General features: G+C 39.1%; 3 protein-coding genes across 7 annotated transcripts in view; 2 read left to right on the top strand and 1 right to left on the bottom strand.

Moving 5' to 3' along the window:
* Positions 1 to 586: 586 nt before the first annotated feature.
* LOC129756659 (beta-1,3-galactosyltransferase brn-like) lies at positions 587 to 7000 on the top strand. 5 transcript variants are annotated; one of them, XR_008739507.1, is made up of 5 exons: positions 587 to 896; positions 972 to 2027; positions 2090 to 3453; positions 3566 to 6495; positions 6554 to 7000. XR_008739507.1 is itself a non-coding variant. In XM_055753586.1 (3 exons), the coding sequence occupies exons 2-3, from the start codon at positions 1009 to 1011 to the stop codon at positions 2283 to 2285; spliced, it is 1215 nt and encodes a 404-aa protein (XP_055609561.1). In that variant the 5' UTR covers positions 587 to 896; positions 972 to 1008; the 3' UTR covers positions 2286 to 7000. The 5 variants fall into 5 exon arrangements, 1 of the variants encoding a protein (XP_055609561.1); XR_008739509.1 differs by having other exon boundaries at positions 587 to 798; positions 2090 to 6495; XR_008739506.1 differs by having other exon boundaries at positions 2090 to 6495.
* On the bottom strand, positions 6911 to 7498 carry LOC129756660 (uncharacterized). Its single transcript, XM_055753587.1, has one exon. It carries the CDS (start codon positions 7406 to 7408, stop codon positions 7049 to 7051), a length of 360 nt encoding a protein of 119 aa, XP_055609562.1. The 5' UTR covers positions 7409 to 7498; the 3' UTR covers positions 6911 to 7048.
* A 652-nt stretch (positions 7499 to 8150) lies between these two features.
* LOC129751174 (protein ultraspiracle-like) overlaps positions 8151 to 21364 on the top strand; it is a 146503-nt gene continuing 133289 nt past the window's right edge. The window contains exon 1 of the mRNA XM_055746528.1: positions 8151 to 9125. Coding sequence (XP_055602503.1) covers positions 9110 to 9125 — 16 coding nt within the window. The 5' untranslated portion in view covers positions 8151 to 9109. The remainder of the gene's footprint in view (positions 9126 to 21364) is intronic.

Here is a 21364-nt window from a genome sequence, read left to right as displayed (position 1 = left end):
AACATTTCAAACTCGCAATTCAGAATCATATAATTTGGATACTGAATTTAAAATCAGTTTTCAGCTTCAGAATTTAGGTTCAGATTGAAAAATTCTGAATTCAGAAGCAAAACTTTGAATTCAGAGTTCAGATCCAAAATTTAGATTTAAAATTCAAATTCGGAATCAGTTATAAGATTCAGAGATCAGATTTAAAATTAATATTCTGAACCCAGATTCAGAATTCAGAAAACCAATATGAAGATTGGTCCCAATTTGACGCACCTTTAAACCGTTTGACAGTTATTGGAATACGAGTGGGGTTGCCAGTTTCTTCACTGTATTGGATCTTATTTCGTTGGTTCATTTTTGTATTAATGAACCCACAAATAGACCACAGCTGTAGAAAATAGAATGTCGTCTTCTAACAAATGAAATGTTAAAAAATCTTACAGCATATTAGACAGCCTTAAACATTTCATCGGTGAATTTTTCTGCGTGTAATATTGTTAACTCCGACAAAGTTGGCGAAATACGCACCCCGAAAACGTAAACAAAGCAGCATAACTGTCATGCGGGGGATTTTGACTTTCCACCCGCATATCGCTCGATCGCGAACTTTTTTTTTAATCGTCCGAAGCAGCAACATATAATTAATTCGCAGGTCTTTTTCTCTGACCATGCAAGCTGAAAGAAACGCACCTTTTTCGGCAAAAGATGATAACGGGTTCGCCGAGGCGGAGAAAATAACGTTTTAGTGATTTTTGTTCCGGCTATGGGTTGGGAAGTGAAGTGAATCTGAAACGGGTACCCAAACTTGTAGGTATTGAAACATACGGGAAAAATACTATTGATTCGGTTAATTTAATTAGGAAAATTATGTAAGAAAAAAAACAATCGTAAGGATCAACTCTATTGTATGTATGAAGAAGATTAGTTAGTTTTAAATTAAGGATAAATAAAACATTTTCACTTATCTGTTTCGATTTCAGTACGAAGAAAGTTTCTAGTAAAGTACAGACGGCGAAAATGTTGCCACGGATTTGTATCAAATTCAAGTTGAAATACTTCATTTCGGTGATACTAGCGGTTCTTTTGTTGGATTACTTGGGAGCGTTCACACATGTCTTCGAGGAGGATTTCGACCAGACCTTCCACTATCCGATGGAAGGGGACATTTTATCACAGGTCTACCAGTTGCGGCATGGACAGCGCCCATCAGTGGATCCGATAAATTCATATAACTACTCGTATATCACAGATTGTAGCCATAAATGCAAAGAGGATGATCGACTGATAGCTCCAAGGTTGGTTTTGATCGTCAAATCTGCGATGAAAAATTTCGATCGTAGAGTAGCCATTCGCAAGAGTTGGGGTTGGGAGAAACGATTTTCGGATGTGAAAATTCGTACGGTGTTTATGTTAGGGAGACCGGCTGTTCCCGATCGGAGACTGCAATCGTTGATCGATTTGGAGTACGCCAACTATAGAGACATCGTGCAGGGCGATTTTGTGGACGCGTATTTTAACAATACCATAAAAACGATGATGGGTTTCCGGTGGGCCGTAACCCAATGTCCCCGTGCCAAGTTTTATATGTTCGCTGATGACGATTTTTATGTGTCGTCAAAGAATTTGCTCAAATACGTTCGTAATCCGGTTAACTATCCGGAATATCTAGAGGAAACGGACGAGGCGCTTCGGAAACTGGCTCGCCGTCTCAGCCAAACAACCACCAATAATAATAGCAGCGATAGTAATAGTCTAGAATCGAATGGAACCAGGCCACTGGTGCCGTCTAAAAAGCTCGAAAGAAAAAAGCGTCAAATCTTGAACATGGACATGGAATTACCGAGTGACGTCAAACTATTTTCTGGGTTTGTGTTTCGATCAGCGCCGCATCGTCACAGGTGCAGTAAATGGTACGTTTCGCTAAAAGAATATCCGTGGCACATGTGGCCAACGTACGTGACGGCCGGTGCATTCCTGCTGTCACACGAAGCCCTTTTCGAAATGTACTACGTTAGCATGTACACTAAACATTTCCGGTGAGTTTCGATTGGCGATCTGTATTCAAAAGTAATTCTTTTAATAAATATCTCTCTCACAGCTTTGACGACATCTATCTGGGCATCGTGGCCCTGAAAGCCGGCATCGAACCTCTCCACTCCGAGGAATTTTACTTCCACAAGGCACCCTTCCTGGGGCCGCAAAGCTACAAGTATGTGCTGGCAACCCACGGCTACGACGATCCTGAAGAGCTAGTCAAAATTTGGAACGAAGTCCGCGCTGCTGGCTACGCGTAATCAAGGAATTGAGTCACCCAATCCATGCGATACATTTCAAAATGTAGTTCTCCCTCAGGGAGAGAATTTCATATTTTCAAAAAATATGTAACCACCCATCTAATATCCGTGTAGTCCAAAGACCGATAAACAGTAGTAGAAATTTCGCAAAGTAGCCACTACAAGTGAACAGTTTTTAGAAGTCCTAACATTTTTTGATAACCCAACTCTTAAAAGTAGGATAGATAGTGTGTGCGATGAATTTCCATCGGTGATCATTGCAATTACAGAAAAGACATTTTTGCGGGAAACTGTGAATCCTTATAGCATTTCAGCAAAACAGCAGCTCTCAACTTTGAAAGTCAGTTTTCAGACTTTTCTTAGACTGATGTGATAACCAAACAAGTAGATTGAACAGTTAGTTTTTCAGGTACTGCGCTATCATAGGTTTTAGGGTCATTTTATTTGTGACATATGTCTTATCAGCAGAAGGAAATCGAAACGAGTACATCGCATATTATACTGATTATTCATTTAGAAAAACAAAATCTAGTCTTAAGATATGCCTACACACAAAATTTTCGAGGCTCCACTTAGCAAAAATTAGCTGTTACTTTCCGTTAGCAAAAGTTTTTTTTTACTAATGAGTTAGCACTTTCTAATTTTATCTTTAAATTCGCTCAAATTGAGTAAAAACAACCCATTTACTGCTGAATTTAGTATTTACGGTAGCATGGACTCCAACCGCGGTCGTATTTTGCTTTATTTCAGCAAATGTCAGATCAGCGAGCAGCTAACCAAAACAAAGAAAAAGAAGAAGTTTTGCGCAATCGAGTTTTGTTTTGTTAAAATTATTCCGATTAAATTCGTTCGTTCGGTCGCGATTTCAAAACATTTCGGATCAAATTAGTTCCCGGTTCCAAGAGTTCCGTTTTCCGACGGTTATTAAAATAATTATTATCGAAAAAAGAAAGTTCTGGAAACATATGGGAATAGTTTTCAACGACGGTTGTTGCCGCGTCTGTCAGCTTTCTTGGCTCTGACGGGATCACGACCCGGGAGTTACTGTTCATCATTTGGGTCGTCTGTGAGCCGTTTCCACTTGCGCTGCATTTTCAAGTGGTTTAATTCCGAGATGGCAGTTCTTGCATTCCCGGTTTCAACACACCGATTTCGGAAGGCTGTTTTGGTGAGGGACAACCCCCTGGGGGGTATATGGCATTGTATGAAAAAGTGCTAGGGAGTTTGATGTTATTTTTGAGTTTGAAAGAATATTAAAATTTTACCCCTTGTTTTTTCAGAAAGGATATAAAACGATCCTAGTTAGGAGAGCTTGAATCCGGATTCGAAAAGAATGAGGACGGTGATTATTTGTGAGCTAAAAATTATCTTATTACGTCCTGGGTGTTTCAGTGAGGATTTTTTACTGGGTAAGTGTTTTTTATTTAGACAAGTCTTCAACAGTCCAATTGAATTTTCAAATTATGAAAGTAATCAGTTTTTAAAGATTTTGAGTTCTTATAGTAAATATTTATTTGAATGTAAAATGGATGAGTACCTATAGTATTTGAACGTGAATGTAAATGTGTAACGAATAGTATCTACTTCGTATTGATTGGGCTGGAACAAATATCATCCCCCTCTCTCCCTTGCGATGTTCCAACTCCGCAATTGCATTTAAATGCAAAATAATATTTCGATGTGGTTACATTATTTTATCACCAAATTTACTTACTACAACAACCCCAAATAAGAAAAATTATTGCTATGTTGAAGTGGCTTTCCGTGGTCGGTGCCACAAATAAATGAAATACTAAATTTGGCAAACAGACATTATATTGTGCAACTTTATTCAGGGTTGCGAACTTTCAAAGTCACCCATTTTCTCCCTTCCCATAAAGATAATGATAAAAGCGACTTACATCAGTTATTGCTGCATGCTGTTGTGCCCATGTTCGGGATTCCTCGAGCGACGTTCGCTTCCGACCCGATGCATGCTCAGATTGCTTTGGCTGTGGCGCTCGACGACGACGAAATTGATTCCTGCGGACCCAGGGGATCCCTGTCCTTCCTTGTCCGACCCAATGTCCAACCTTAGGGGCGCGGACCGGATATTCCGCTGATCAGCACCACGCTGGCGCTGCGATTTGCTATTCGACCGTCCGCCGAGGCAAACCAGTACACTTTTCTTCCACAGGCTGCACTCACACCGCGGATCGCGGTATCTTCCGGCTGACGCTTGACTCGCGCCACAGAATTTCCGGAAACACCTCCTCACGCTTGTCATCTGCTGACCAATCTTCGAACGGCGGTGGAAAACAGAAGCTCACCTCCCACTGCTCGGACAAATCCACGGGTGGATTCAAAATCCCGCTTCTGAGTGATTGCACTTGCGGTCACAATCGGAATGACCTCCCTTCTCCGTGTCTTGCAAGTTCGACCACCGGAAAGACTCGCAGACGGCAGTGTCTCTGGCACCAGGTTTTCAAACCGAAGAAGGTTCCCGTATGTGGTTCTGCGTGAATGGGAATCGCATGCAAAAGGTGACCGCAACTCCAGCAACAGGCTAGCGGCGATTCGATAAAAGAAATGCCCGTCAAAACGCTCCTGCTTCGGGCGATAATAAAAGTGCAATGCCACTGGGCGGCACGTAGACGCAAACCGCGTAATGTAGGAATTCGCTCCTCGCTGGCTGGATTTTCCGGATGTTCCCGGAACAAACTGTTCCTGCTCAAATGGCCTCACGGAATGGATTGCCGTAGGGGTCTTCTGCCGACGTCAACTTCCCGTCTCGTGTCTTCAAAACCGGAAGTGGTGTCCGGATTGAATTTCGGAACCGATCGCCAACTGCTGAGCGAGGTAAACCGAAAATGCAAATGCGCAATCCCCGTAGGCGGCCCTGGATGTCAGCGAATTAAAATGTTCCGGTGTGATCGGCCTCACGGAATGGATCACTGCAAGGGCCTTCTGCCGAGGTTCGCCTCGGACCACGTGTATTCTGATCCGGAAGTGGTATCCGGATTAATATTCGGATCCACTCGATGACTGCCGGGCTACGCAAACAGCGAATATAAACGAAAAAAAAAGGGTCCTGTGGGAACACAAATCTGGTCAGGCATAAATTCATTTTCCAATTCGAATGTCAGTACTTACAGTACACCTGACCCCTTTTTGTGTCACTTCTTCGTTTGCCTGTTTTCTGGCCGCTTTGCGGTTCTGCACTGGGCTTATTGGCGAACTGGCTGGTGGTCAGAACTAAAGTGATATTTTTGTTAAAAGTCGGTCGTGTCGGTGGCAATTTGCTACGGCTTACCTGTCGACTCTTCGTCACGTGTGGACAGATTCGTTCCCTTGCGCTTTCCGGGTTGAAAACGACCGGATTATGTGGCGCTCAGTTGGTGGCTTGGCGACTAAAACAAAACATTTTCCATGAGGGATTGGTTGAGTTGATACCAGTTAGGTTATTCTCACCTTTTCCTTGCTTTGAGCCGTGATCCGCTTCAAGTCGTCTTCGGCCTTACCGGATTCTTGGATCGCTCGGTTCTTTGGGTAGCTGACGGCGAGATGCCACTGGAATAACGTTTTCCGTAAGCGAAGGGTTTGCGTCAGAGGTGATTATAATGCTGCTTACCTGTGGCTTCGGCCGAGAAAAAATGATTTTCCGGGGGCAGTTTTTTTTTCACCAATGGCGCACTCTTACTTTTTTCAGCACTTTCTGTGCCCTCTTCCGGAAGCGCAATGTTGCCAACTGTCAAATGGGGCTTCTTTCTAGGCCTTTCTAGCCAATTCTTGGCCGTACGAATGTTGACAGATGTCAAGCCCGAGTTTCTACTATGCCTGACAGATATCTGGATGAATATTTTCTTGCAGTTGCGGATTTCTGTACCGTGTTTTGCTCCAGTGTTTTGTTTTTTCTTTTGCAGTTTTTATTCACGCTTAATAATCTTTTATGGGGGAATGGGTTAATAATAAACTGTTTGCGAATATGCTCTTATCGTATCAATAATAATCAACAAAATAATCATATGTAACAGCTATCAGGAAATCAAAATAGAATCTGGCCGTCTAGCTATTATAATTTCAATGTATATGCGACAGCATAGAAAGTTATAATAATTATTTGTTTTTCAGATTTTGTTGACGGAGATGTCTGAAACATCGTGGTGACACTGCATGCCTCAAGTACGCGATGATGGAAGAAACTGGAAAACTTCCCGAGATGAAACTTATGGTAATAGCTATTTCTATGTATGTTTATAACATTAGACTAACTTTCTTTTTCTTCTCAGGAACTAACTGACCACCATGCCGCCAAACTAATACCGGTGTCAACATTTTCAATTGATCGTGAAAAGAAAAGTCCGAAGAGATAAGACCCGCAGGGAAATGCAAGCAAAAATAAAAAAGAATAGAAGATAAAAGCACATTAATTCTTATTTATTATATCCGAGAAAGAAATCCCGTTCATAAAAAATAATGAAATTTTAAATTTTACTCATTTTCTAGTAATTATATTTAAAAAAAAAGTTGCTAACATTTTAGCAAACAATTTTTATTTTGCTATACAATTAGTAAACTTCTAGTCAGGACACTTTTTTGTATTTTGCTAAAATTTTAGTTAAAAAAATTTGCTAAATTGATTGCTAAGTACTTAGCTGGTCAAATTTGAGCAAAATTTTGCTAATTTCCGGCCTCGAAAGTTTTGTGTGTAGTTGTAAGTGTTTCATCTTATCTTATATTAGGTCATAAATATATTTAGACAAACAAATATTAATCTCACATAACTATCCGACTTTTTTTACTCCTTTTTTGCCATCTTCGTCCTCCGCTTTCAAAAGTTCCTTTTCATCTTTCCGAACCGACATCAACAGGATCTGCATCGTATCGACAACTTTATTATAGCCGGATTCAGCATCCATCAGTTTTAGTTCCTGATCCGTCAATTTTTTACGATTCTTTTCCAACTGCTCGTCCAGGACGGCCAGTTGCTGCCGCAAAGCAGCAATCTCTCCTTCCAAAAGGGCACGAGACTGCTCCTGGCTAGCGACTTTATCGGCTAACTTTTGGCGCTGTTCCCTCAAGGTGCTGAGGCACTTAACCATTTCCTGGTTGTGGGCCTGGAGACGAGCTGCAGCTTCAAACATTTTGTGAGATTTAAAAATTTTCCTACACAATCGTTTTAAAATAATAACTAAAAAGTGCCGTTAAAAATTCCTGCACAAACAAAATCGGTCCTTCGAAGTTTTTAAAAACCCAGTAAAGGTTGAGGTTAGCCCTTTCTTTCTGATACACTGATATAAACATAAAATGAAAGCATGAAAGCAAATTTTTTCAAAGATTTAAAATTCAAAGCTTAAAAATAACCCAATGTTTTTTAAATTCAAAAAGTTTTGTGATCATTTTGTTTTTTTCACTTCTTAACATTTCGGTTGATTAAAATATAATTGTAACAATATTTTGAGGGGGGCGAACAAGTTTTGGTTTTTTTCATCAAACGTTTGCTTAATTTTGACGGAGATTGTCTGCGTAGCGAGACGATTAACCATACACTTTATGAAACAAAGTTATTTTTTCACAGATTGTTTTTTGAAAACGAACAGATTATTATCATAATTCCTAAATTACGAAACTTGATTGGTGAAACAATCCTGCGTCGAATTGTTTCACAATGTTTAAAGTGACAGCATTCCTAAAAATATCTTCCAGCTCTACTTGTCGGAGTTCCCGGAATGACAGCTTGATTTTGACAGTTCCGCTTTCGTGCGATCGCGTCGCCATCGCGAAAGGCATCTGAAAAAAGAGCAAAAAAGCGAAAAAATAACAGAACATTGCTCGGGAACTGTCTGGCCGTGGCCGCTCCATGTTGGTTGGTTGTGTGTTGATGTGGTGTACAAGGGGGAAAAAATCATAAATTTTTGTGTTCGGGAATTTGTTTTCGAAATTGTTGGCTGCTGCCGTGTCGTGTGAATCGTTTTGGATCCGTTTTCGTCCGCCGGATGTTGTTCTGTGTCACTGGGAAGTGGATGTTTCGGGTTTCCGGTTTGTTTTGCTGTCGAAAATTGCAAATATCTGAAGCAGGTTTATTGCTCAATCGGAAGCAGTTCATCGACCCAGATCTCTTCTTGGTAGAGTCAATGAGTTGAAGAAGCGAAAAGGTGCTTTCTGCTACATACGGGAGGCCTGCAAAATACCATCATCGCGACGGCACGGAACGCGGACAGAAAACCCCGTACGTGTATATCGACGCCATGTTCGAAATCTGCGTAGCGAACGAAAATTGAGAAACAAAATACGCAAGTGGGCTTTGTTGGAGGTTTTTTTTTGTTTGCTGTGTTTCTGTTTTCTCTTATACTGTATTTGTTTTCTCCACTCGTGGAGTGTTCCACCGTACCCGATAAAAACAAACACAAATCGTCGCCAGTGTATTGCTATCTCACTCACTCACACGCTCTCTCGCAACACTGGCAAAATTATCGGTGGGCCACCGTCCGTAAGCAGAACTCCGACAGGTCAAAACCAGTGCAACACCGTCCGAATAAACAAACAGTTTGACAGCACCTAGTGGTGCACCAGTGCAACACTAGTGCAACACTCGGCATAAACAAATACGGTATTAATTTGAGAAAATTGGTTTGTGCAATTTACATTGGGAACCTTAAAATCGGAGGATATTGAAATTTATCCTTCTTCAAAGTGATAAGAAACCTTTCCCCTGGAGAAAGATAAGCATAATCAGAAGTGCATTGCAATATTCAGTTTTATCTCTGCGTTTGAAGGCGTCGATATCGTAAAAACATCACTCGAATCTCCCGATAAGTAGCTGACCTAATTTCGAGAACGGCGCAATGGACAGTGATCGAGGTTAGTTATTTCTAAATATAAGTACCTACCTATGTCATTCTATTTTTACAGCATGTTTTGCAGGTAATAACCAAAATCATTTCGGAGATGGGAACAGAGCGTATGCGGGATCATTGCAAGTGAACACGTCAATTAGTTCAATAATACCATTTAAAACTTTATCCAACTTAACACTAATAAGTTGGAGTTTTATATTCGATTTAACGACTTTGTATTTATTCCTATGACAGGAAATATAATAATGTTCATTCATACATTTTACGGCGTGTTCGTAAATTGATTTGTTGGGTGATGCATCGATTTTTTTGGTAGATGTCAAATCACCTTCCAATGCTTTTGCATACAGTTTGTTTAATTTACGAACGCCAGCATCGATAGAAAAAATCAATTTACGAACACGCCGTTAGTTTGACCACCAAAATAGACCATTTTGGTGCCCAGTTTTACATTTGGATTCACTAATCACTAATCGTACTTCTACAGGCAGAGCTATGTCTGAGTCCAGGAGAATAAAAGCAACATGTTATAATTCTTCTTGTAATTGCTCATGTTTATTTTAATTTAACATAAAAATTACCAAAAAACACGAATTCCGCATCAACCCAAGAAGACAACTTTTACCTTGCCAGGTTGTTGTTCGAACCTCAAGTTTGCTATCAATTCCAAAGTATTTATAGAAACCACAAACATACCTAGCTTTGCTTATGTGACTTCGAACACTTTATGAGCAATCACGTTAGATTTGTCAACAGAATGTACTTTAAACTTTTTTGGTGAGTTAATTTTATGCTAAAAAGCCTAGTTATAACGACGCTTTCTATCCTCTTTTGGATTTGACCAATATTGTTTCGGAAAATGTCAAGCCTTTCCACAGCAAGAACATCGGAATTCGTTCGCGGACAAAACTTTCTGTAATCATGTTGCTTTTCACTTTATTAAAAAGTTGCAAGACGACTTAGCTGGCTTCTTTTTATAATTCTTGTTTTAAAAACATTACTTAAAATACGGAATTCAAACTAGTTGTAGAAACTGTTGAACACTTTAAACATTGCACGCCGAGGTTATTGTTGGCCGTAGTTGGTTCGCTGAAAATCGATTCGTAGGAATTCGCTTCCTCTATTATGCTAGAATAAAGGGTGTCCACGATGATGAAATTGCCACACAAAAATTGATTCGCAAAATTCGAGTTTTCATTCGATTGCCATCAATTTTTCAGGAATTGAAAAATAACTATTAAACTTCATTTTACCATTTTACCGTGAACGGCCCTAATTCTGCGCAGTTAAGGATTTTTCAAATGTTTTAAGTTATAAAAAATTTACCTTTCAATGAATTTCCTCAAAATTTCGTGTACAGTTGGGTTAAATAACAAATTTAACGGCAAAAATAATGAGAGCTCAATTCCGGAGCAAAAATGTGTATTATTTACAACATTTGGAAAAAATGCAAGCGGCCCTTATTCTGCGCACTATTTTCTATTTGTTCCTAAGGCTGATGTCATGCTGAAGCAAGTAGCGACGCAACGCAATCACGCGACAAACCAGCTCTTATTTGATCTCCATGGAAAAAGCGCAGACCTGTCATACTGGTCGCTTTGTAAAGCGCGACAAATCTGATGCCAGTGTGTTTTGTAGCGCGACTAGTAGGAAATCCAATGGGAATATTGTTTTTTCTCGATTTGAAGCAGTGATTCCGAGTTTTAAGCACAATAGTACGAAGATCTGTCCGAACTTGTGATAATAAACTAAAAAATATTTTAATCGGTGAGAAAATTTTCATGAATTCTTAGTTCCGGCAAAAAAACAAGGAAATTTGTCGGTTCAAATTTCGGCATTCTTGCAATCCGGGTCGTGATTTGATGAGTTTTTGATGGCTCCCGAAAGAAAGGAGACGATTCAAAGCATTCACGCTTTCTTATTGGAACGTTGCGTTGTGTTGCGTTGCTAGTTGCTTCAGCATGACATTAATCAGCCTAATTCTGCGCATATGTCCCATATTCTGCGCACCCAAATAAAACCAATATACCATTCCATACTTGTAAGACAAACATCGAATTTAATTAAAAGGCCTTAAAAACATGTTTTACGCTTAGTAAAGTATTGCAAATTATGAAAAAGGGCCAATTCAAGCCTTGGATCTTTGAACCTTATGTGACACTTTCTTTCACTATTTCTTACACTTGCTATATGTTACTTGCAGATGTTTTTTCCTGCAGCTCCCTTACCCAATATTTGTTGACCGATCACGTTCTTCGCCGGATCTGGTCAAATTAACTTGTTTCGTTGGTGTGCAGTGCACACTATTCCGACATACAGAAGAAGTTCCGGCGGGCCACAAAATCGCCCCAGCTTGGGGAAATACGCACTGCTTCATTTGGTTTAATATCATTCAGTATCAGTTAGTCCACGAGTGCGAGTGAGCGGGTGAACTGAGAGAAGTTTCGCGTAGTTCCCCCAGATGGGGCGATTTTGTGGCTTGCCGGAACTGCTTCTATACGTCGGAACAGTCTGTACAGTTGGGACTGAACGATTAACACGCGAACACAATAGAGAACGCAAATCAAGATTTTCTTTTTTTTTCCCAACAAAAGATATAGTTTCGATGAGATTCCTAAGAAACTCCCAACAACTTTACGGATACACAATCTTCATAAAACTTAACAGAAAACTGTAATTGAAAGTCTCCTAACTCCCTGCATTCAATTCCTTGCAGCTTTAACAAAAGTTCACTCCGGTGCTTTTCATTCTGCGCATTAGGAACATAAGTAAACAAATGGTGTCAAATTCTGCGCATTGGTAAAATCATTGTTTTGATTTGAAAAACCATTTTTTCTCAAATTTTTTAGCAGTCATGTTCAGAATGATTTTATTTTTCCCGTAGAGGCATTTCCAATGAGAAAATTCTGTTTAATACTGTTTCACTTGATCTTTTTGTTTTCCTAACACTTAAGCTGGACTGCCAACGGCGGCCATTTTTCAACGTTTGCTTCCTACATTCATTTAAATTTTTTCAATTTCTCGCGAACAATTCATCAAGCCTAGTCCACACTAGGAGACGGTTCGTCTCGAGACGGTCTCAGCGTCTCCCATTTTCTTCGGGAGACACTGAGACCGTCTCAGGTTTCCAACAACAACAATAGACAACAAAGTTCGTCTCATAACAAAAATCGCAATTCATGTTGCCTAGTGTGGACTAGGCTTCAGATTTCAAAATAATTGGAAGCATTTAGAAGATAAACAGTAACTGAAGAGTTTCAGCTTGTTTCATGGATATTTTGTTCATCACATCTTGAAATATTTCTGTTTGAATATGAAAATGCGCAGAGTTTGGGACTGCGCAGAATTAGGGCCGGTCACGGTACTCGTATTTTATTTACAGTCCATACGCAAATGCCCGCACCTTGGCCTTAACCCCGGCCATAAGATTCTGCACAACCTGTGAATCAACCGTTTTTGCATGTAAATCCATACTTTCTTCAGTTCCTCGACTGTCTTCACTACCTTAGGTCGTTTAAGAAAGTGCTGCTTCATAATCGCCCAGCACCTCTCGATGGAGCGTAGCTCCGGAGTGTTGGGAGGGTTGAACATTTTCGGCACGAAATTTACCTTATTGTCTGCATAACACTTCAGCACGTCCTTGGAGTAGTGCCATGAGGCCAAATACGACCAGAAGATTGTTGGGACGTTGAAAGCGCAGATATTTAAGGCTGCTGCTGCTGATTGTTTTGATTTGGCCTTCCGGTGGAAAAAGACGAAATTGGCGTTGAAAGCGCAGAAATTTAAGTCTGCTGCTGCTTGTTTGTTTTGATTTGGCCTTCCGGTGGAAAAAGACGAAATTGGCGTTGAAAGCGCAGATATTTAAGGCTGCTGCTGCTGATTGTTTTGATTTGGCCTTCCTGTGGAATAAGACGGAATTGCCGTTAGAAGCGCAGATATTTAAGGCTGCTGCTGCTTGTTTGTCTTGATTTGGCCACCCTGAGGAAAAAGACAGATTAGATTTTGAAGCGCAGATTTTCAGGCAGCTTTTGCTGATTGTTTGCTTTGATTCGATCTTTTGGTGGAAAAAGATGGAATTGGCTTTGGAAGCGCAGATTTTTAAGGCTGCTGTTGTTGATTGTTTGTTTTAATTTTGCCTTTTGGGTGGAGAAAGGACAGATTTGACTCAAGAAGCACAGATTTTTGAGGCTGCTGCTTCTGATTTTTTATTTTGATTTGGATTTTTAAGTCTACTGCTGCTGATTGTTTGTTTTGAATAAGCCTTCTGGTTGGGTGGGCTGTTTCTAACAATACTATCGAATCATTCCGGCTCTGGTAAACAGAGACAGAGTGACAAGGAAAGCACAGTTTGAGAAAGCTGTTGCTAAGAATGTTTTTTGGCGGATTGTTCCGGTTCTGGTAAATAAAAGCAGAGCGACAGGGAAAGCACAAATTGGGAAGGCCTTTGTAAAGAATATTTTCGGATGAAATGAAGAATATGCAAAAAAATTAAGATTTGAAAAGCTTTTGCAGAGAATGGAATATAGAATTGAGATGAGGAATATTTGGGATATAAAATTTTGTATTTTAGAAAAACAAAAGTCTGTAAATTAAAGATTCTATTGAGAATAGAGTTGAATAGGAATGTAGAGATGAGATTATCCTATCCTCCAGAAATAAAATAAAATTTGTAGGATGGAGAATAAAGATGTGGAATATGGAATAAAACTTCAGAATATTTGGTAAATAAAATTTTGCTTTAAAGGAAAAAAACAAAAGTTGACGCGTGAAAAGTTTTAATTGAGAATAGAGATGAGAATGAATGTAGGGATGAGATGAAGCATACACAGAAAATAAATCAAATTAAATTAAGAATAAAATAAAATAATAGTTGTATTCGGCAACACTGAAGATAAATAAAATAAAATTAATTGCTATGACAACATTTGCTATTTAGGCAACACTTGAAACACAAACAAAAAAAGTCAGTTATTGATCTATTCTTGTGAGCGACAGACGTGCTGAAGTGAGTCTCTGAATTGAGATTCGTAAAATCACGACAGGACGCTGTGAGCCTTCAGGAGAGGAAGCAGCCGCTTCTGGAGGCACTCTTTCATGTATTTACACCTGTCCGTTCATCTCACTCACTTCACTCCGCTTCCCGCACGTGCAGGTGGCTTGCCAAACCAGGAATTTATTCGCAAATTTGGATATCTTCTGAATGCGGACATGTTCCGGAACGCTGAACTTATCCTAGGCCGTGAAAAACAGGTTGCCGAAGATCTGTTTGAAGTCGGCCTTCACATATGTTTCGTCGTCCATGATGTAGCATTTAACTTTCGTCAGCATGTTGAGGTACAACTTCCTGGCACGGGTTTTGGCGGACTTGTTCTGCTGAACGTTTGTTGTTGTACGTTCAGGGTCCAAGCAAGACACATCTGTACCGCTATCTGTCTGTCAAAAACTACCCTTTTCACTTCCCTCGCTTGCTTTGTTATTCCTAAATTAATCTATGTTCTCAAAGGATAATACACTGCTAATGCGAGGGTCAAGACACTACAGTACGGAATACTTTTTCCTTTACTTCTAGGCGTCTGATCGGTGGTCAATCGTTCCTCGAACCGCTTAATCAGTCGCGACACCGTGGAATTTGCGATTCCCAACATTTTAGCGATAGAAAGATGCGAGAGATCCTTCCGTACCCTAGGCTGTAATGGGTAACGGCGACGGCGTGCATTACTGTGTTTATAGAAGTTGACGGTTTGGAAACAGACTCTAAACTAATATAAACCTGAAAGGGCCGTTGCACGTAGCCTTATTCGATATGAGATCATAGAAAATAAATTAAAAGGTGGTTCAATATTGTATACTTTTTCTTTAATGATCCATGTTGATAAGGTGAATGGGAGTTGAAACACTTGCCCTCCCTTCCGTTGGACAACAACAGCATTGCGCAGTGGAAATATCACAACTAGCCTTTTAAATGTTAATATTTCCACTTTTCCACCATGCGCAAGTTAGATTAGAATAGACAGTATTGTAAATGAATGATAACTGCCAAAATTAGATAGGCAATTTAATTGTACAAGAATTAGTTGGATATAAGGATGTTAACAATTGGCACATGGTTAGGTATTCAATGTTTAATGTGTTACTAGGCAAGGTAAAGTAATAGAAGGCTTATTCTTAAATCAAGCATTTTACAAGAACTAGAGGCTAATTGGATCAAGATGCTGTTTATACAGTTTCCTGTCAAGAATAATTCCTTTTCGTTTCAATACTTTTTGATAGATTTGTCTATTTTTTTTTGGTTAGGTGTGAAATTCAAATAATGAAGTAAAAGATAGATGATAGTCCAGGAAAATAATATTGGAGATTTATAAATAGGAGTGTAATTTTTTTTTACCCGAAACAGATTGAGGAGGGTTGCTCTGAGAAGTTGTTAGTTCGAGATTTTAGAGGAACAGCATTGTCATTAGCAGTATGGTCAGGCTATTAAGTTCGATTATTAATTCAATCATTCTATTCATTTTATTGTTTGTATAACGTAAAATTATTACAAAAGCTGGAATGATAGACACCTTTGATTAGAGATTCTGTTTTATGGTATCCAAGTTGTTAATGTGATTACGGAGTGGCCGCGTATTTTTTCTGAATTCCTAGAGAATCACACATTGGGAAACATCTTTAATTACCCAATCCATCTGATTCTAGTTCTTTCTCGTTTTAATACTTTTTTTGTAATTCGATTTATAGCTTAATTAGGTTTGAAATTCAAATAAGGATGTAGAAGATAGAAGGTATGATTTTGATAAACAAGAACCTACTCGTCCAGGAAAATAATATCGGGGTTATGAAAATTGACATTCATTTTAACCAAACCAAAGATTGAGGGAGGTTGTTTTGAAAAGTTGTTCAAAATTAGCAATGAGGTTGTTAGAAGAACAGCATCGCCATTTGCATTATGGTTTATATTCTGTTATTTTGATAAGTCAATGATAGTACAAAAGGTATTGGTCATGCAATTCATAATTGTATCTCTATTTAATTTGTGTTTAGCGAAATTCTATTAATTGCTTTATTGAGAGATAGCTTCTTATCTAGATGTTTTGTTCTGAATTCGGGAAATATGTTTTATTAGTCAATCTATGTTAGTCTCGAGTAAAAACGATCATAAATATTCAAAGTTATTGAATCGAGTAAGGTTAGGTGAAAGGTAGGGATAACTCAACTACGGTAAGATAGTGAACCCTTCTGACAATGATATCGAGGCGTTAGCATATGATACCTTTTGCTACCATACTGTTACTGCTCGGTTGAATTGGAGGTTGGGTTAACTCGAAGTTCATATGGGGCCCACCAACCGTCCTAGTCCGTCGAGCACTATCTTAACGCTTCCCTAAACTGGTGCTTCAGAACCCTCGGGCTCTGTTGCCGCTTTCCTTTTCTAGGCTATTCTACTCTCATTTAAAATTTTCCTCTTCTGTCCCCCGTTCTGTTTTTCCTTTCCGGGTCAGCCAGGCGCTCATAAACCCATAAACAAAAAAAAAAAAGAAAGATGCGAGAGATCCTTGTTCTCGTGATGAATGCCCAAGATTTTATCACGTTCTTTCAACTCCATTTCCCCGAGTTTTGATCACAGAACTTGTAGGATGTACACAATGCACTATGAACTAAATCCAACCAAATTTTCATTAAATTCTACCCAACGGTTAAAAAGTTAGATCAATTTCATAGTGTGGCAATTTCATCGTGGACACTCTTTAATGCTGCTGAAACGTGATTTTTTCATCAAGAGTGACTCCAAGGTCCACTCTTTCTAATGGTTCACCAGATATTTGATAATTCCATGTGATAGGATTAGGCTTTCGTGTGAATGAGATAATGGCACACTTTGCAATATTGATGGTTAGATGGTTCATTTCACACCAGTTGGCAAATTTATCAATACAATTCTGTAGAATCAAACGATCATCCTCAGTTCTGATCTTGTGAAAGAGTTAAAGATCATCTGCATAGAGAGGCCCTAGATTGTTGCCTTGTGGTACGCCTGAGCAATTACAAAAAGCGGAAGAAGGATCCAAGTTTGACCGACATTTGTTTTTTTTTTTTCAAATAAGATGCCAGCCACGAGACAAATGCACGGTATAAGTATATAAGGTAGGCTACTCACACGAGTAAACAACTCGTTTGAATGCAAACTAGTGACGTCATTACTATCTGCCTATAGCGTGCCGGGCAAAAAGTTTCGCGCGCGGAGAATAATCAGATCACTAGATGGATAGTAATGACGACATCATCGGGAAGATATCACCTTATTATATTGTACACCGTGAGACAAATGTGTCCGCAAAGCCGAGCCTACTAATTTTGGCTAGAAGCAAATTATGGCTTACGGGCTAACACAATTGAATGCAGCCTTGAGATCTGTATAGACAGGGTCAATTCGAAATCTATTTTCAATACACTTTAACCTAAGGCAGAAAAAAGTAAATTGAGCTAAATTTGAATTTATCGCTCGACCAGGGAAAAACCCATGTTGGTCGATGGGGATATACGACATTACACTGTTCATTATCGTTTGATATATTAAAATTTCTAATAGTTTTGATCCAACACAGACAGATGTAATGCCTGATTGTTTGAGGGCTAGACTGCAACAAATTTTTATGAGAAATTTCATATTCGTGGAATGTCATGCATGAAAAATGCATGCTTAAATTGATGCTAGGCCTAGTATTAGTTTGTATGGGATTTTGAGACATTTTGTTCGGGAGGAACATGAAAACCCAATTTTTCATCAATAACTTAGGTCCCCTTGGGCCGATTTCTTTTGAATACGAATTTTCTAAAAGCCTAAATTATGACAAATATATCATCCGAAGACTGCATTTCGATTTGAGTAAATATAAAAAAGTTATTAAGCTTCAAAAATGGGCTGAATTTTTTAAGGGTGATATTCATTACCCTTATCTGACCCAAATTTGTCATCAGATCTTGTACAAGGTTCAGGATCATCCATATTCATAGTCGACTTTTCTAGAATCTTCCTTCGAAGGTCGGGGGGAGCTAACCTTATCAACTTATCGCAATTACCCTACTCTCTGCGTTAAGTATCATTTCATCTTGTAAATTTTTCTGTTTCGTACTCAACAGATGTAAAGATAGATATTTTTATCTTTTTCAAACTTCAATCTCACAACCGCCGACACCGGATAACTTATTTCCTAATGTATGCCTCTCATTACAACGTTGGTATTTGCGGTCAAAAGAAAGAACTGGCAGAAAGGATTGCATCCCCTTTCAGTCTTTTAGGTCGTTTCTTCCAGACGCCCAAAGTGGGTCAAGGTTTTGTGGGCTTTGCCTTTGTTATTTGACCTGATTCATTTCAATTGAAGGATATTTTATCCTGGTAAATCATCTCTTTTTCCATTCCATTCTTTTGCATTCCTGTGAAGAGTGTCGTGTGAATGTCAAATCTGAATTTGATTTCTTAAACGGGATTCATCATTTTTAAACCAGACTTTTAACCTGAAATATGAATATTTACTCTGAAATAGAGTTCCTACTTCAAATTTGCACAATTGTTCAGAAATTTTGACACAAATTGAGACAAAACAATAATGTTATTTATAAATTTAGCTCATAAGCCATTCTTTGTGCTTTCAAAAAAAAAAAAAATCCACATAAGCTTCTTTAACGATGAAGATTCTCGACCGGGAAGATCGTTAACATCGCTTAAGGTTTCGAAAATTTCCGGGAAAATCAAACAGACACCTCCAGAAATTATCACCCACGGGCATCGTTGTTATGAGTCGACAACAATGTTTTACCTTTTGTTTTTATTTTCTTTCTTCGGAAGGTTGGCGTTTTATCCGGGGGACGATAAATGATATCATTAAAACCCGAGAGGCTTCACCATCGTGGTTGTTTCCTTAGGGTAGAATTTCGCCTACAGTTTGACGTTAAGCTTTAGGCGAAGTTCTGCGATGCAGACGGTTCAATCAATGGATCTGGTTATCTGAAAAGATTCCTACAGGTCGTTTGTCGTGTCTTATGTGTTATGTGTTGAACTCAATTATTTTTCCTTAAAAGTTAAGAATTTTATATGATGCATTATGGTCGTCAACGGAAAACATATAAAGGAATGTAACATATGATGGACGTAAATATCTTCAACCATTTTGAGTAAGAAAATCTTTTCTGATTGACATCTTTTTCGAGTATACAATTTAACTAGCTCTTTAGTTTCATTGTAAAACTTTAAATGTGAGAGAAAAATATTTTTTTCTATAGTATTTCAATGAACATTTCTACATTATAAACTCTTATGATATTCCAGAATTCCAAACAAAACAGCAAATCGAAAAATTCTACCACATCTATAGTGCCTGCGATCGCTGGGTTCAAGCCTTAACAGGCTCTACCCAGTGCAGTGCAGCTGGTTAACCTTGAGATCCGGATGGAAAAAAAGTTGCTGCTCTGCGAAGATGCCTCGAATGGTCCACTTCGGATGAGACAGTTTCCGAGCGAGATTTGATCCCCATGTTAGGCCGGCACAGCACGATGGGAAAATGTCCCATAATTACACGCGTTTCTTCTTTCGGCCAGATTTAGAAATTCTCGTCTAACCAAACAGGGACCGTTTTTTTTCTGATTTCCTTCGGGTCATGAAAAATTCATTGATCGACTTTTTCATATTTTAATACAAAAACACCCGAAAGCAACAATAACCGAGTTCGGGTAACACGAGCAGTGCCAACATTGACTCGAAACAACCACACGACGAGTCCACGAGCCCCGCAAGGCTTAACCTTGAGAAAATCAAGTTACCGATCGCATCGATCGGCCTGGGCAAAGTCGGCAAAGAGGAAGAATCGCGAATGAGCAGCTCGGCCGAAGCCGAAAGAAGAAAGGCCGGTGTTATGCATCCGCAATCTTTATTGGTTTTGTGTTATTTTTTTGGGTTCTACCTTACCTATAGTATATTATTGGAATCTCGATGGTTCTTCGGTGGCTAAATGGAAAAAAAACATGGATTATAGCAAGGTACCACTAGTACCACAACAAGTTCGATGCTGGAACTGCTTCCAACTAAGAACATAAAGCTGCCGATAGTTGTTATTGTTGACGTCGTTGTCGTTTGATATATGTATCGTAAAATGCTGGAAGAAACTGGCCGAAGATGAGTTGTTCCTGTGCCTCTAGAAGAATGCCGTAGCGCATCGTTTAACTAATTTGTCTGTTAGAAGAATGTATTAGCTTGATCGTATGTTAGCGATGTCTAACGTGCGGAACACAAACGTTGTTTGTGATGATGTTTTCATTATCCAAATAACTTGTTTCCCTCTTCTTGGGAACCATTTGAAATTTTTGCTACTGGTTGCTATCTAAAAGGTTGAAAGCTAGCTATCTGGGTGTTTAGGCAATATTCATGCCTTATCATCATATGTATTACCCTTTTCCGATTATTAGAATTTTTAATTTATCATCAGCCATTCCTTTGAACGGCTGGATCTCCGTCTAACCCGATTGACGCATTGAGGAACACTCCCCCGTACTCCCGTGGGTCGCAGTAGGGATGAATGACAGAATTCCCGGATAAAAAATCACATGGGTCGCCCACCATAAAACCGAAGTTCTGCCCGTGACCAACAAAAGAGCTGTGCCGCACATGGAGATTACTGTTGGAGAACCAGAACACACTACATCTTCGAAATGGCAGCTGAAGTACCTTGGAGTAATGGTCGCCAACCGCTTAAGTTTTGGTGCTCATGTCAAATGCTATTGTGAGAGTGCATCGAAAGTCATCGACTAATTGGCCTGGATAATGCCGAACTGCAGGGCTGGTAGCGAGTCACTTTTTAGTGACTTGACACTTTAGTGATATCGACATGAGGCAAGGAACATTTAAAGAAGGTAGTGTCAAGGCAGGCCTGCTCTAGTATTGGTACATACTGCGACGTCACAATCACGAAAAATCTTTTGATTTACAAGGAAACTTACATATTTTGATTATAACTCGAAGAATCTGATGGAAATTATCCGCTTGGTAAGCATGTTATTCTAGAATTATTCTTGTTCTTTAAGATTGGTACTAAGAAAGTTGAGTTTTCGAGTAATTTTTCCATAAAATAAACTTTTGAAGTTCGAGAAAATGCTGGATTTTCCCAAATACAATTTGCAAACTTAAGAATAAGTTCAAAATATTCCATGAAAATGTTCGAGTCAGTTCAATTTTAGTTCCTTATTACAAAAAGTTAT

The sequence above is a fragment of the Uranotaenia lowii genome, chromosome 3 (genome assembly GCF_029784155.1).
Source record: "Uranotaenia lowii strain MFRU-FL chromosome 3, ASM2978415v1, whole genome shotgun sequence".
NCBI classification, from domain to species: Eukaryota; Metazoa; Arthropoda; class Insecta; order Diptera; family Culicidae; genus Uranotaenia; species Uranotaenia lowii.
The sequence above is the reverse complement of the archived record's forward strand: the minus strand, read 5'-3'. Positions and strand labels throughout refer to the sequence as shown.